Source organism: Macrobrachium rosenbergii, chromosome 24, assembly GCF_040412425.1.
Source record: "Macrobrachium rosenbergii isolate ZJJX-2024 chromosome 24, ASM4041242v1, whole genome shotgun sequence".
In the NCBI taxonomy this organism is placed as follows: domain Eukaryota; kingdom Metazoa; phylum Arthropoda; class Malacostraca; order Decapoda; family Palaemonidae; genus Macrobrachium; species Macrobrachium rosenbergii.
The window spans coordinates 33,109,066-33,123,546 of record NC_089764.1 but is presented as its reverse complement, the minus strand read 5'-3'; the positions used below and the strand labels follow the sequence as shown (position 1 = coordinate 33,123,546).

Sequence of the window (14,481 nt, the reverse complement as noted above, 5' to 3'; positions counted from 1 at the left end):
TCCACTAACTCGCTCCCCTCCTCCGCCTTCCCTCACTCCTCCCTCGCGATATGCCTCTTCCTCCACCTCCCCCCTCCTCCTCCCCGAAGGCAAGTCGGGAGGGACCCCATCCTGGAGGTAGAGGTGCCTTCTCGTCCTCCCACGTCCAGTACTCCTACGCCAGAGAATTATGCAGTTCCTGCCGGTGCAGTCAGCGTCGGCGAATCCTCCTCCTCCTCCTCCTCCTCCTCCTCCTCCTCCTCCTCCTCCTCCTCGCAAACATGAAAGTATGTTGCACTGCGACTTCAGACTCAGTTGGGGCAGTCACTGGCTCCTCCTAACTTGCTCCCGCCCACCGGCTCACTCACCACTTAGAAAATGCCACTTGAAAGGATCTTGCTGTAGGCGTGTAGGAAGCTCTCTTGGCAAAGGACAGTTCAAGGAGCGTAGATATGAGCTAAGACATTATTACATTATTATATACATAACCTGCTTCTTCAGGAGTTCTAACTGTGTGCTGCTGGCAATGAACTTTTTTTTACGTGTTTCAAGGCATGAGAGGTGTCATATTAAAGAGTGTTGTCAGTCGTGTTGTCCTGAGCTCTGGCTACGCTGACAAAACTCGTGTACACTTTTTAACTGGACATATTTATTGTGGGATTTCGGCTCAGAGTTGTCGTCCGCATCGCTTCTCTTTGCTTTGTCATGGTTTTTCAGTCACTGTCCCTAGCAGTTGAAAACCTGCTACACTGGACCTCCTCGTAGCAATAACGAGCCTTCTTGAAGAAGGTTGACTTTTGGTCCCTCTGTAGGTAACTGTCATCATTTCTCATAATCTTGAAGGACTGGGAGAGGAGCTGTTCTCTGATTATTAATTAATTCTATAGAAATGATTGCAGAATTTTTTTCCATGAAATCAGTGCTTTTTAAGATTTTTCAATTCTACAATCTACTCTAAGTATGTAAACTAGATTTCCTCTCTGCTGTCAGTCGAGCAATTCATTTTCTTTGAGAATATCTGGAGCGATTTCTAGTTTTCGTATTCGCTTTCTCTGACCTTTGGCTTTCTGTCAACATTTTGAACACAGGAGAAAGATCAGTCATATCTGCGAACACTTTGGCCTCTTCATGAAGTTACGTTATTGAAGAGTGAAAATGTGGCTTTTCATATTGCTTTCTGAGGGTCTTACAGGGCAAATTGACGAAGTTCTCAAAAAATGAAGACGGGATAAGAATTATAGTTCGTATTTGTTGATAAACCTATCATCCGACTGGGGTGTACGGGTTGGGTTGACCTTGACTCGTAAATGTCCTTTATTTTTTGGTTTTAAATTCTAACAGGAATTATTTGAAGTTAGATAGGAAACTGGGAAATTCGTCGGCTTCCTGTTTTGTATTGCAAAGCTTATCCAAAACTTCAGACGAACTAATTATGCCTAAATGTGTTGGTGTAAGTAATAAATCTTATGCGGAAGATAATGTTGTTCTTGCCTTCCTTGGCTATTTATAATTCCATGGGCCATCTAATAATCCCAGAAGAAGAGTCAAAACTCGTGTAATAATAATGACAATGGGAATTATAAATGCTTCCTTGTCTCTGTATCCTGTACTAATACCTTTGATTTCGGGTGTTAATACTTCTCATTCATATTTGGAGCATTGTACTTTTACAAGAGAGAAAAACTATGTGTTCTTGATGAGTAACTTTTCTTGCCGATTGTCATATCTCATATTTGTCCTTACGGTCACCATAACCGACTCATGGAATTGATTTTATTCCAAACTTGAGCGAGTGACGAAACAAATATCTGCATCAATACAAACATGCATATAACGTATATGCACAGTATAACGCGCAGGATCTTTAACCTAGATGTTGTGACGCCAGTTTTACTTACCATGAATCATGTGCAGGAGCTTCCATCTGTTTGACAAATGGGTCTTTTCATGGAAAATATGGATTTATTTTACCCCATGACCAAAATACACGAAAATCGCAACTTGCGCCCGGAACCCTTGCAGGCATTCTCCGAGGTATTTCTTCTGTTCAGTCTTGTTTTCTGTGCTTCCATGTTCGGCTGTCCTCTTCCAGGAACTTCCAGCAATTCGATACCCACCGATATACCTGACCAGGATCCACCATAGACTCGTCTTTCTACACCTGCCTTGTCTGTTGTCTCTGTTGAAATACCCAGACGTCCACTTGTCTGACCGATTGTGTTGTTGGTTATACTGTAACTTTTCTTGTATTTTTCATTGTATTCTTAATCATTTGAACACCTTTTCCGTTTTGGTATCATTTTTCAGATTTCGGTTTCTTGCGATTTTCTTTTCTCTTCAACCTGCTTATTGTTTCACCTCAACTGAGATTCAGCTCTATTTAAAATGTCGAAATTGGCGGGGAGGTTTTGATCGGAGTGGACAAAATCCAGCAGGATTTTGCACTATATTTGAACAATTTAATTCATAAACTCCATGATCTATCAGTATCCAACTCAGTTTTGTCTCCTAAGTGTTATTTCGTTGAACAATCCCTGGTTTATTGACATTGAGCCATGCACCTGACGACAGAAATTTTCTGGCTGAAAGTAGTGAGCTGAAAATGACTCTGGCCTTCTCTGTTACTGAAGTTCTGAAACTCCCTTCCTACTTCTATAATTCCTCGGCCTTTAAAATGGATGGCGACGTTAGCGCTGAAGTTCAGTTCCATTAAGATGGTATCTCAGTGATTACCAGGCAGTCTTTCTACGTGTATTCTATTGAAAGAAGTTGAAAAGAAAAAAGTAGGAGATGGGTTCTACTTGGGAAAGAATTAATATTTAAAATTCATGATCTAGAATTTGGAAAATGACTGTTGCTTATGTTTATATGTGCTTATAATTATTTTAAACGTGTTTATAATTATTTACACAGTGCTATGATTCTAAATTACTGTAATTATTGCCGCCTTGATATAAACTGATACAAAAGGAACAGCTGAGAGAGAGAGAGAGAGAGAGAGAGAGAGAGAGAGAGAGAGAGAGAGAGAGAGAGAGAGAGAGAGAGAGATTCCCCTCTATGATTTCATTCACTTTGGAGATCTTGTTTAAGTAGGTACTTGTTTCGTGGAAGAAGTCTCCCTTTTGATATGGGATGCGTGTTGTGTTCCCTTGTAAGGGTAATCTTGCCCCTCCTTGCAAGAGTGATCAGTTTGGTGGTCTGCTTGGTCTCTCTCTCTCTCTCTCTCTCTCTCTCTCTCTCTCTCTCTCTCTCTCTCTCTCTCTCTCTCGAGGCATGCAAAGAATTTATCAGATTATTTTTACCTTGCATATCTGCTAACAGTAGGATAAAATGTTGATATCACTGTGGACATTAAAACTCTCTCTCTCTCTCTCTCTCTCTCTCTCTCTCTCTCTCTCTCTCTCTCTCTCTCTCTCTCTCTCTCTCTCTCTCTCTCTCTCTTCGAGGCATGCAAAGAATTTATCAGATTATTTTTACCTTGCATATCTGCTAACAGTAGGATAAAATGTTGATATCACTGTGGACATTAAAACTCTCTCTCTCTCTCTCTCTCTCTCTCTCTCTCTCTCTCTCTCTCTCTCTCTCTCTCTCTCTCTCTCTCTCTCTCTCTCTCTCTCTCTTGAGGCATGCAAAGAATTTATCAGATTATTTTTACCTTGCATATCTGCTAACAGTAGGATAAAATGTTGATATCACTGTGGACATTAAAACTCTCTCTCTCTCTCTCTCTCTCTCTCTCTCTCTCTCTCTCTCTCTCTCTCTCTCTCTCTCTCTCTCTCCGAGGCATGCAAAGAATTTATCAGATTATTTTTACCTTGCATATCTGCTAACAGTAGGATAAAATGTTGATATCACTGTGGGCATTAAAATGAAACAAAGCTGGATTCGCGGGCAAACCTTCCAGGGTGAGAAGCACTACAATCTTTTATTGCAGATAAGAACACTACTATCTCGCAGTGAAGATAGTATAGTTTGTGGTGGACAAAACTGTAATTAAACAGGTATTAGAGTTTAAGCAGGTGAATGTACCGCTATAACAAGATATCTCGGGGTTACACGTCTTAACGGTGAAGTCATGGTCAGGGTCGTGTGGGAGTGGTTTTATTTTTTCTTCTTATTTTATCAGTCAACCTTCTTGAAGTCTCGTTCTCGTTATGGGGTAGGCCTACTCGTCATCATTCCTCCACATTCTGTCGTGTTTTGTATAATTGATCCGAACGGTATGCGTCGCTGTTATTGGCGGTCAGGACGATGCGATCGTAATCAGAATTTGTTCTTCTCAGGTCGACGTAGGTGCGTGTTCCTTTCTTTTTGAGCATATGGACATCCTATTCTACAGAAGCGTGTTGGTCAAGTTTATTACCTTTATTAAGTGTGTACACGATAATAATAATGATGATACGAATAAGTTTATTGAAGCACTTGAGTGTCCCCATAACGGCACGATCAATTTTCCACAGCGTAAAATATAATTTTTTCTTGGAATAACGAAAAATAATTTAATTGTTTCAGTGGTTATTTTTTCTATTCAGCTTACAAATTAACTGTGGAAATTCAGGATGAAAATGGCTACGCAGTCTATCAGTACTTTTAGTCGACAAATGTTTTGATATGCCCCCTTCACTTACAAATGAATTCTCCTTAAAGGTGTGGCTCTAACCCCCCAAAAATATGCAATAATAGTTGCTAGATTCACCCTGTTATCTTCTAAAACTCATCAGTCGTTTTATACAGCGGAACAGAGTAATGCAATTCTACCTTGGCTGAGAGTTGGTCAGGATAGTATTACACAGCACGTTCAGAAAAGACAGGTGACTCCCATTCAGTCCTAACGTGATCTAAGATTTTTTGTTAGGTATTATCGTGGGTTTGGGATTTGTTCTGGAAGTTTTTCGGATGAAGTTCTGCTGAAAACCTAAACGTTGGAGAGAGAGAGAGAGAGAGAGAGAGAGAGAGAGAGAGAGAGATGGGAGGTAGGGGGCGAGGCAAAACAGTCCTGAACTCGGGGAGAATTTCCCTGCAATGAGAAGATAAGAAATACGGGGCTGCAGAAAGGGGGAGATTCAAAATGATTGACAGCCAGACACCCAGCTTAATGGAATAACCGTTCTGTAACTCTGTGTGTTTTTGCTTAACTGTTTTTATGTGGACATTATAGCCATAGAAAATTGGAATTTCTCGACCGTACTGGGGCGTGTATCAGTGACTGCCCGAGACGTGCTAATGAACAGTTAGTCATCGATAATTGTCAGGATCTGTGGAGTTTCTGAGAATCGTTGGTGTCTTTCATTTGATAATTTTACAGCTGTATATTGCATATCTCAGAATCGTTTTATCTATTTTAGGTTTCAAAGGTGAAGCGTACCCTGCTGAAAACATCTTTTTTTTTTGCGATTCAGAGTTTGTGGTTCTGTTATTTCTTTATTTATTTTGAAAAGTTTTGTTTTGTTTTTCGTGAGTTATTCCCCTGGGCTAGTTGGTTCCAGTGTCACTCAGTGCCAATGGTTAATTGAAGGTACAGAATTGCCAGTAAAGCAAGAGGTCGAGTTAATATTCATAGCAATATTGTTACTATTTGTATTATGATGATTTGTTAATTATATTTAGGGGATTTAAATTTGAACATTCACTGCCAGACATTTGTTGTGTCTGAGACCGTACTTGAACCTTCCACCCTCAACACCATGCTCGCTCTCTCTCTCTCTCTCTCTCTCTCTCTCTCTCTCTCTCTCTCTCTCTCTCTCTCTCTCTCTCTCTCTCTCTCTCTCAGAGCAAATCTTTGACTTTGCGTTATTGACCACTCAAAGTACGCAAAGTCGCTAATGTGTGAACGCTTCCCTTCATTCATCCTAAAACTACGTTCAAGTTCTGTCCTTGAGTTGATCTTCAAGGCTGTGATTGGCTTTACGTTCAAGGAGGAGGTCCCTCGTACTGCATTCCGTCCTGCCGGTAATTATATTGTAATTATGCTAATTTGCCGACCAATGGCGTCAGTAAGGGGCCCAAATGCCGTGGTATTTATGCATTGCTTGAAAATGCTAAAGTGAAATATGATAAAACACGCGGTACATTTCTTTCCTTTCTGTTTACAATTAATTATAAGATTTGAAAACAGTTTGATATTCAGATCAAAAGGGAAATATATTACCCGAAGCTCCAGTATCTTCATTGCGGCATCATAAATATTAAATCTACCTCATCCAGTCCGTCTACTAATAATGCTTACGGTCTTCAAGGTAGCATAATGTACAGCACATTGCTGCGTCGTTAAGAGATGATGCTAATACGTTCCATTGAGTTTTTAATATTTCCTTTTCTTTGCATTCAGTCTCTCGTTTATAACATGTGAATCGTTTTTATTGTGGAGGTGACCTGTCTGGAATGTCGTTAACACTGCAAGATTATCTCATTTTTAGATTCGTTCATCCAGGACCAGAGACGGGCAAACAAAAGTTACATCTGCCCCGAAAACATCACCAGTGGTTCTAGCCCTTTTAAAACTAGCGACTCTCTAAACTTATTTATCTGTCATTAGGTAGGAAATAGTGACAAAGCATCTCAGTAAGAGTGATATTAACTGGTACTTTTCTTTAATGGAAGTTCTCTCTCTCTCTCTCTCTCTCTCTCTCTCTCTCTCTCTCTCTCTCTCTCTCTCTCTCTCTCTCTCTCACACACACACACACAACCTGGGTGGAACAGCACATTGTCATTTAGCGTATACCTGAAAAAGAACGAATGATTACCCGGATTTAAGACGTTGAATGTTAAAAAGATTAAATAAAAAAAAAAAGAATAATCTTCGGACAACTCACGGTCGCTTTGACTTCGTGTTTCGGAAAAAGCAGCAGATCGTGCATTGTCCTTATATGTTCCAAGATCCCTTCCTCCCCTGGGTTCTGTTCCCTGGGGGAGAGTTTTGCGTGGGCGGTAGGAACAAGCACTGGGAACAAGCAGTATCAACTAGAATGCCCCTCCCCCTCGCCCCGAGAGCAAAAGGGTTGCGGATGAATATTAGACGTGTGGGTGTTTTGTTTCATTATTCTAGTTCCTTCCTTCCTTCCGTCCCTTCTCCTTCTCCTACCGTTCCTCTGGATGGATACTTTCCTCTTTCATTTTGCTGTTCTCTCTTTTTAAGCCTCCCCCCCCCCAAGAACCCTCCAATGTTACAGTGACCCCCTTCTGGAGCACAAAACCATACCCTTGCCGTTGCATCGGCCGTCCCACGTGCGAGTTGTATGCAGATCTTGATACCTTGACCATATATGGAGCAAAGAGTATGATGTGTTACGTTACGTTTTACGTAAGCTGATCGTTGCAGCGTAAACGAATTTGGACTGGTCATTTTCTTGGCTGGCAAGCTCCCACAGTAGAAAATAACCCCCAGTTGATAATTATAGTATAATGAAATCAGTAGCTATCATTGACAAACAATAGTCGTTTAGCAGTAGTAATCACGAAGGAGTCAACGAACAAAGATAAGGCTGAGGTGCAACCAAAGGTTTGAGAACATTGGCTCAGTGGTCACCATCGGACTTGGGCACTGAGATATGGCTCTTGAAACAATCTCAAACGCCAACCCACCAACCACGGAGACAGGCACTGGTGTCAGTCGGTCACGGTCATGCAAAACATTACTGGACATAGAAAGATTATTGTGTTAATCATTTTTCTGGATGCTGTGTGGCGTATGTTAGATACTTGTGAGAGAGAGAGAGAGAGAGAGAGAGAGAGAGAGAGAGAGAGAGAGAGAGAGAGAGAGATGCTCCTCGCCCCTACCAATATCAGCCAATTTCTTTTGCATCAGTCAGTTGATTATTGTTTGACGCTTCTCTTAATGCACATTCGATGTTCCTCGCTAAATGGAAGCTCGTTGTGCCCCCTGGTTTGTTTTATAAATGGACGCTGATCATGTCAAGAATATCTATTAATAATAAAACACGTTTTTGATTTTTTGTCGATGTCCGTCATCGGTGGACTGTTTTGCTTGTTTATCAGGAGAGTGTCTTGTTCGTAGCTGCCTTTGGGAGACTGTGATCCTATCCAGTTACTTGAAGTAAACGGTAATATGTGTATATTTATATGCATATATATATGTATGAATGTATGTATGTATATATATATATATATATATATATATATATATATATATATATATATATATATATATATATATATATTTCACTTGTATAAAGAGCGTCACCATCACCACGTCGAACTGCCCTACACACAGTGCGCCATACCGTCTTTAGTCTATAAACTCTTATGTGCTCTCTTTTCCAGGATGTTGAGGTCATTTGTGTTTTTTGCACAGGAGGTTTGTCCACGATTGAACAGTTTATTTGTGATGTGGGAGTTGTCCTTGTCTTTTTTTTTTCGGGAGCCACTCTATGCATTCCTTTGATTTCGTTATTTGTTAAGGACGTCCTCTACATGTGATTATTGTAACTTGCAGAAATTCGAAATACAAGTTGAAAATCTCAAAGCTAAATGGAAAAAAAATAGTGAAGAGGAATTCTCTTCGGCAGTGTGTTGACGAGTTATTATGGACTTTGAATGAAACAAATTCATAGACCACTCCCCCCCCCCAGAAGAGGACATACCGCCTGCTCAGGAAGATTTAAATATTGATGAAGGTGAGATCAGGCTAGAGGAAGTAGTTAAGACACAAACAGTTAAAGAATTATAAGGCACCAGGAGAGGATGGTTTATTCCCGGAAATGTTTAAAGTGGAGGAGGAAAGATTAGTATTTGTCTTGCAGATACTATTCAATGAGATATGGGTGACAGGGATAATACCATTAGGTTGGGAGAATGGTGTGATCATCAAAGTTCCAAAGAAAGGAGATCTGAGTAGGTGTTGGTAATCACTTTGTCACCTGTGACCTTGCCAATTTTCAGTAGAGTAATGTTGAATAGGTTGGACCCAGTGGTCGATGGTATTCTGAGGAATGAACAGGCCGGTTTGAGAAAGGGGCGGGGTTGCAGTGATCAGATATTCATAGTTAGGCATTTAATGCAGCAAGCCAGTGAAATGAAAACTCCGTTAAGTCTTAGTTTTGTTGATTTTGAAAAAGCCTTTGATAGTATTTCGAGACGGACTGTGGGAAAAATCACGAGGCATTATGGAATACCGGAAAAGTTTGTGACGGTTATCATGAACATGCATGAGGGTGAATCGTGTAAAGTGGTGGTTGATGGGTGTTTGAGTGATCCATTTGAAGTTAAGGCTGTTGTGATTCAGGGTGGCATTCTGTCTCCTATGTTGTTTGTATTGGTTGTAGCAAGGTCTATAGATTTAATCTATAGATCTTGGGTTGTAGATTACGGTATGAGAAGGGTTAAAAGAGAAACGGATGTAGATATACTCTGGGGCGAAAATGGGAAACTGCTTGACTTGGATTATGCTGATGATATGGTTTTGATCTGCGAGGGACCAGAAAAGATGCAGTGTTGGATTGTCTAGTGAGTGAAGGTTGAAAAGTGGGTTTGGTTATTAATAGTGGAAAAACTGAAATCATGATTGTCTAATTGAAGGCTTGGTTGTAAAGCAAGTGGATAAATTTAAATATTTAGTACTTACTTAGATAAGGATGGTTCTCTGAGCACAGAATTTAGGGACAGATTAAAAAAGGCTCATCAGGCAGTTGGAATGCTTAAAAATATTTGGAATAATAACATTTTTTCTGTGCATGCAAAATCAAAATTTGTAAGGTAATGGTTAGGAGTATTTTGATTTGTGGGCATTAGTCATGGTACAGAACAGTGACTTCGGATAATAAATTCTTAGTATTTGAAAATAAGGCACTCAGAAGAATATTAGGAATTGATTGGAAGAATAGGATATTAAATAACAGAATTAGAGAAGTAACGGGGGTGCAGCCGGACGATGAGTATGTTAGGTTCTCACGCTGGAAGTGGCTAGGCCATGTGTATAGAATAGTACGAGATACACCCGGGTGGTTTGCCCCGGGTAGAAGAATAGAGGCAGTGGTGTTCCTGAGGGGGGGGGGGGAGTGCAAAATGTGAAATTTAACCATTGCTGCTATGACAGGACAAGCTAAATCCAGTGGCCCCAGAATGGTCAAGGGCCCCATTTATATTTGGAACCAAAATTTGGGGCCCACTAAAGGCCCCCAATTTCCAATTTTGTGAACAAAACTGTAACAAAAATGTTAGGTAAAAGAAATAGGGCTCTCCAGGGGCCGCCTCCCAGTCGTAGACCCCATTATAGACCTTCTCATGCGGATCGGAGGAGGGTGGGTAACGTTGACTGGGGTGAGGGCAGGGCCGATCTAAGGCAATTGATTACTGCTTATAAGGGTCCTAGTTATCCTCTGAGGACCCCCACAGTACACATTCAAATACACATTCAAATGATTCAATGAATTAAGTGGATCTTCAATGATTCAATGTACACCTAGTTTTAAGAAATAAAATTTCTGAAATTTGCATTTACAAGTGCCTTTAAAATGATCCTATAATTGCTCATATTCTAAACATTTTCCCCGGGGAGGCTTACGGCACCCCTCCCCCCCCGAACCCCCAGCTGCTTTGGCTCGCCTCCCACCCCATAAGAGGGGCCCCAAATGGGACTGTGCCCCCCAGGGCCCCAAAATGTCTAGGAACGCCCCTGGGTAGGAAGCAGATGAGTGTTGGGGAGATTTTGAGGAGTTAGCCCAGGGCAGAATGCGGTGGCATGAGTTCATCGAGGCCCTATGCATCCCCGTGAGTGCCACAGGAAATATATATATATATATATATATATATATATATATATATATATATATATATATATATATATATATATATATATATATATATGCATACACAAATACTTATACAAACTGGTGCTACAAAATTTTACTTGCTACAGTCATAAGCAAAAAAAGTAATGGAAAGAAGGCAAAATATAAAAGGAAAAACTGAACCTAAATTCATAGGACCAAAGGGAACGAGAAACAAAAAACTTTGATATCAAAGTTGTATTAATAAACAAATATAGGTAGAAGTATTAAAGACAAAACATATATGGGAGTAATGATTTAAGAAGCAGATAGTATGACAAATCAGGTGCCAAAGGTAGTAAAATTAGGACAATATAATCGTAACTAATGATTGAGTTCATAGATCAAAGAAATAATAAAAAACATATAAATGTAAAATGATAGGTAATTACATCCTGAACTATTCGAATAATCTTAGTTAGTGGTCACACAAATGTAGCGTCTCTGGATAGCCTGCTGTAAGAGTAAAATAGAAATTGTTTTGCTTTATAAGGTAACGGCATTAAATCATTAACAGAACATTTAATTAGGAATAATCAAGGCATTTAGATGTGCGAGTTTTTTGCTGAAAATACGTGAAAAAGGCATCCTTTAAATGGTCAGAGCGTCAGTTTGAACTATAACTGACAAAATGAGGGCCCAGGGTTGTAGCGGCTCTTTTGGAGGAGCACAAACACTCTAAAAAGCAGGTGCAATTTATCATATTATGTAAGAGTAAAACACTTTTTAGTTGCAAAATGGAAAGTGTCTAATTTTCAGAAAAAGTTATTGATTTTGAAAGGATGAAATGTAGGCTACTTTAGTTTTGAAAAGGAACAATTTAAGTCTAGAAAAGATTTAGTTTTGGAAAAAAATTCTTCAGCTTTTTTTCCAACTGTAAGTGAAAAAAATTGTGACCGAACCATTTGGCCTCATCTATTATCTACGGCATTAAGTGGAATTGCACTTAACGAGCATAACAGAACATTTAATTAGGTCTAGATCCTTAGGAACAAGGGAGTTTTGAGTTCAAGGCATTTAGATGGGCGAGTTTTTGACCAGGGCCTGAAAAATACAGGTGAAAAACGGTCAGCATCCTTTCAAAAATGTAAAACATTCAACATACTTGTAACGCACACAGAGCGTCAGTTTGAATTATTATTATTATTATAACTGACAAATTGTCAAATCAAACTGCAAAAATGAGGGCCTCCAGATTTAAAACAATTGAGTGAAAATTGTGTCATTTGGTGATGACGGTAGAATATAATTAAAATTTTATAAGAAATTGTTCCAAGATACAGTATATAGATGACAATGCACCTCTATAGTTCAAAATTATTTTCGTATTCTACAATCCGTTGCTTTTAAAGCGTGCATGCAAAGACTTGTCATAACTATCCACCAAAACGTTTCGCTTTGTTCCAAGGAAAAAAAGCGCTTCATGAATTTGATAACTTTCAAAACAAGCAGCTTATGTTTGCCATTTCATTTGACAAAGTGTTGATGTTGATTGTCAAAATGTATCTTTCTCTTTAGCATTAATTATTATTTATGAGAAATATCAAAGCTTTAATTACAATGTGTAAAACCTAAAGCTGTAGGACGAAGTGTCGAAGTATTATTTATGAGAAATATCAAAGCTTTAAATACAATGTGTAAAACCTAAAGCTGTAGGACGAAGTGTCGAAGCATTATTTATGAGAAATATCAAAGCTTTAAATACAATGTGTAAAACCTAAAGCTGTAGGACGAAGTGGTTGCACTGGGGTAGGAAGCTGGACGTACCCTGAATGCCCAGGCAAAAGTGTGTATGCCCGCCATCTATTGGCGAGCTCAACAACCAAGTTTAAATCTTGACTGGTGGGAAGACGGCGAAGGAAAGATGGTCCGTCCGCGGGTAAGATTCCTAAAAAATGCCTTTCTTAAACTGAACGACAACGTTCTAGTTGTGTTACAACTAACCTGAAGGCCTATGCATTCAAGTGAACTGTTGGGAAAGCCGCGTTACCGGTTCAGGAGGCGGTGAAAATGCCATTGATAAGATAAGGTGCTCGTTTTCTCCCCCGCTGCTGGAGGAGGGTTTGTTTACATCGGCCGCGGCCGCGGGACCAGATGGCGCCCTACGCCCGATCTCTTACGCGTTTTCCCCCTATGACTCCTTCTGGATAAAACTTTGGTCGTTTCGCCGCTCACTATGTTAGCCGTTGTGATTGTCGCTTTCAGTTGATATGAGTAAATGTCGCTTTTTACAACCTTGACGTGAGTTTCATTAGGTGGTTGACGTCGACCGACCCGACTTTGAGCCAAGGCTGTTAATGTTAACTGTCATCAAATGGGAGTCTCGAATCAGACTTAATCCTCGTAGGCGTAGTCTGGGGTGGAGTAATTCATTTAAATAAAGGCCCAAATCGAAGGAGTTCCATAGTTTTCCTGCTTCGTCAATGGGTGAGTTCAAATCAAAGTCTGTGATGAAAAACCCGGTGGGGTTGGCTGTATGGCGTAAAATTAATTTAGGGCGGCGAAGAGTAACATAATCTGTGGATTTAGGTCAATAGAACGTTATATAGGGTACCTAGGCTACTGTAGATGATATCATTTACTTGGGACTGGCTTTACATTGCAGGCAAGTCTATCCTTACATAATTGAAATTGTAAGCATAGTGTTTTACGTCGCTCCAAAAATACACATAAACCTCAATCTTATATAGTCCATTATCAACGGAAATGGCTCCTTAGAGTGAAATTAATATACCTTTCAACTTGGACTGAAAGTTTGTCATGATCAAGTGCAGTATATAAAAAAGTTGGTGGTCTATTTCTTTTTTTAGGATGTAAATACTTACAATACTGCAGTTTTAAGCATCAGAATGGCATTTTTTAATTCATCCTTTTCAGCATATACACAATTTCAGTGACTTATGGCATATTTTTACTATTTTACTCTTCCTGGCTGCATGGTGAATGTTGAGGATTTCCGTTATCCGTTGTAGATTGTAATACAATTGTATCTTGTAGAACTTAATAAACAGGCAAACTTCATGAGTCCCAAAGAAGAGAAATTAATGTAAATGTAGTTTCTCATCTCTTTTATGATGAACTCATAATCTGTGTTGCTTGTTGCAGGTACCCCAGTTTTTGGTACAGTTCTCTGCCAGGTTGCAATGGAAATAACCACAATATGACTGGCAACATTGTTTTTGGTCATGACATGTCATGACATATCACGCAGGCAGAATGATGGATTTATTATTTGGATGTTTCGGAGGGATGCATAATGGCAGATCCCTGTTTGCAGGAATTTGGTCCAGGAACTGCTAGTTACAGAGTTCTTTTAATTGATATTATTTTTGGTGGAGGATTATTTTGTACTTTGATTGTTTCTGCATGCATGTCTCTTATGCCACTTGATGTCAAGACCAGATTCAGTGTTCTTTGCGTTTCTAACGGCTGTCAATTTTTGCAGGCTCCACGCAGAGATTTGGACTGCCTGCGGGCGCTCTCTCCACTCTCTCAGCGCTGCCGTCGACCATCCAACATGAATCCCAGAACGCCGCTTCTCCTAACCTCCAGGTATATTTTAGTCAGTAACAGTATCTCAGATTGAAGGAAAATGCATTCACTGCGCAAGTACAATTAGCGTGCATAAAATATTTATAATTTACTGAGGCATTTAGAGAAAGAAATTGGGATGCAGTATTAAAAGTACTTTTATTATTTAGAAAATTACCCTGATCCA

General features: G+C 39.8%; 1 protein-coding gene across 8 annotated transcripts in view; it reads left to right on the top strand.

Annotated features, from left to right (window-relative positions):
* Positions 1-14,481, top strand: part of LOC136852003 (cytospin-A-like) — a 639,159-nt gene that overhangs the window by 502,432 nt on the left and 122,246 nt on the right. For 6 of the 8 annotated variants that reach the window (XM_067126446.1, XM_067126444.1, XM_067126447.1 and 3 more), the window contains one exon: positions 14,209-14,315. In XM_067126446.1, the coding sequence (XP_066982547.1) occupies positions 14,281-14,315 (35 nt within the window). In that variant the 5' untranslated portion in view covers positions 14,209-14,280. Of the gene's footprint in view, positions 1-12,540; positions 12,643-12,832; positions 13,191-14,208; positions 14,316-14,481 lie in introns of those variants that run through there. The other 2 variants (XM_067126440.1, XM_067126448.1) reach the window with 2 other exon arrangements.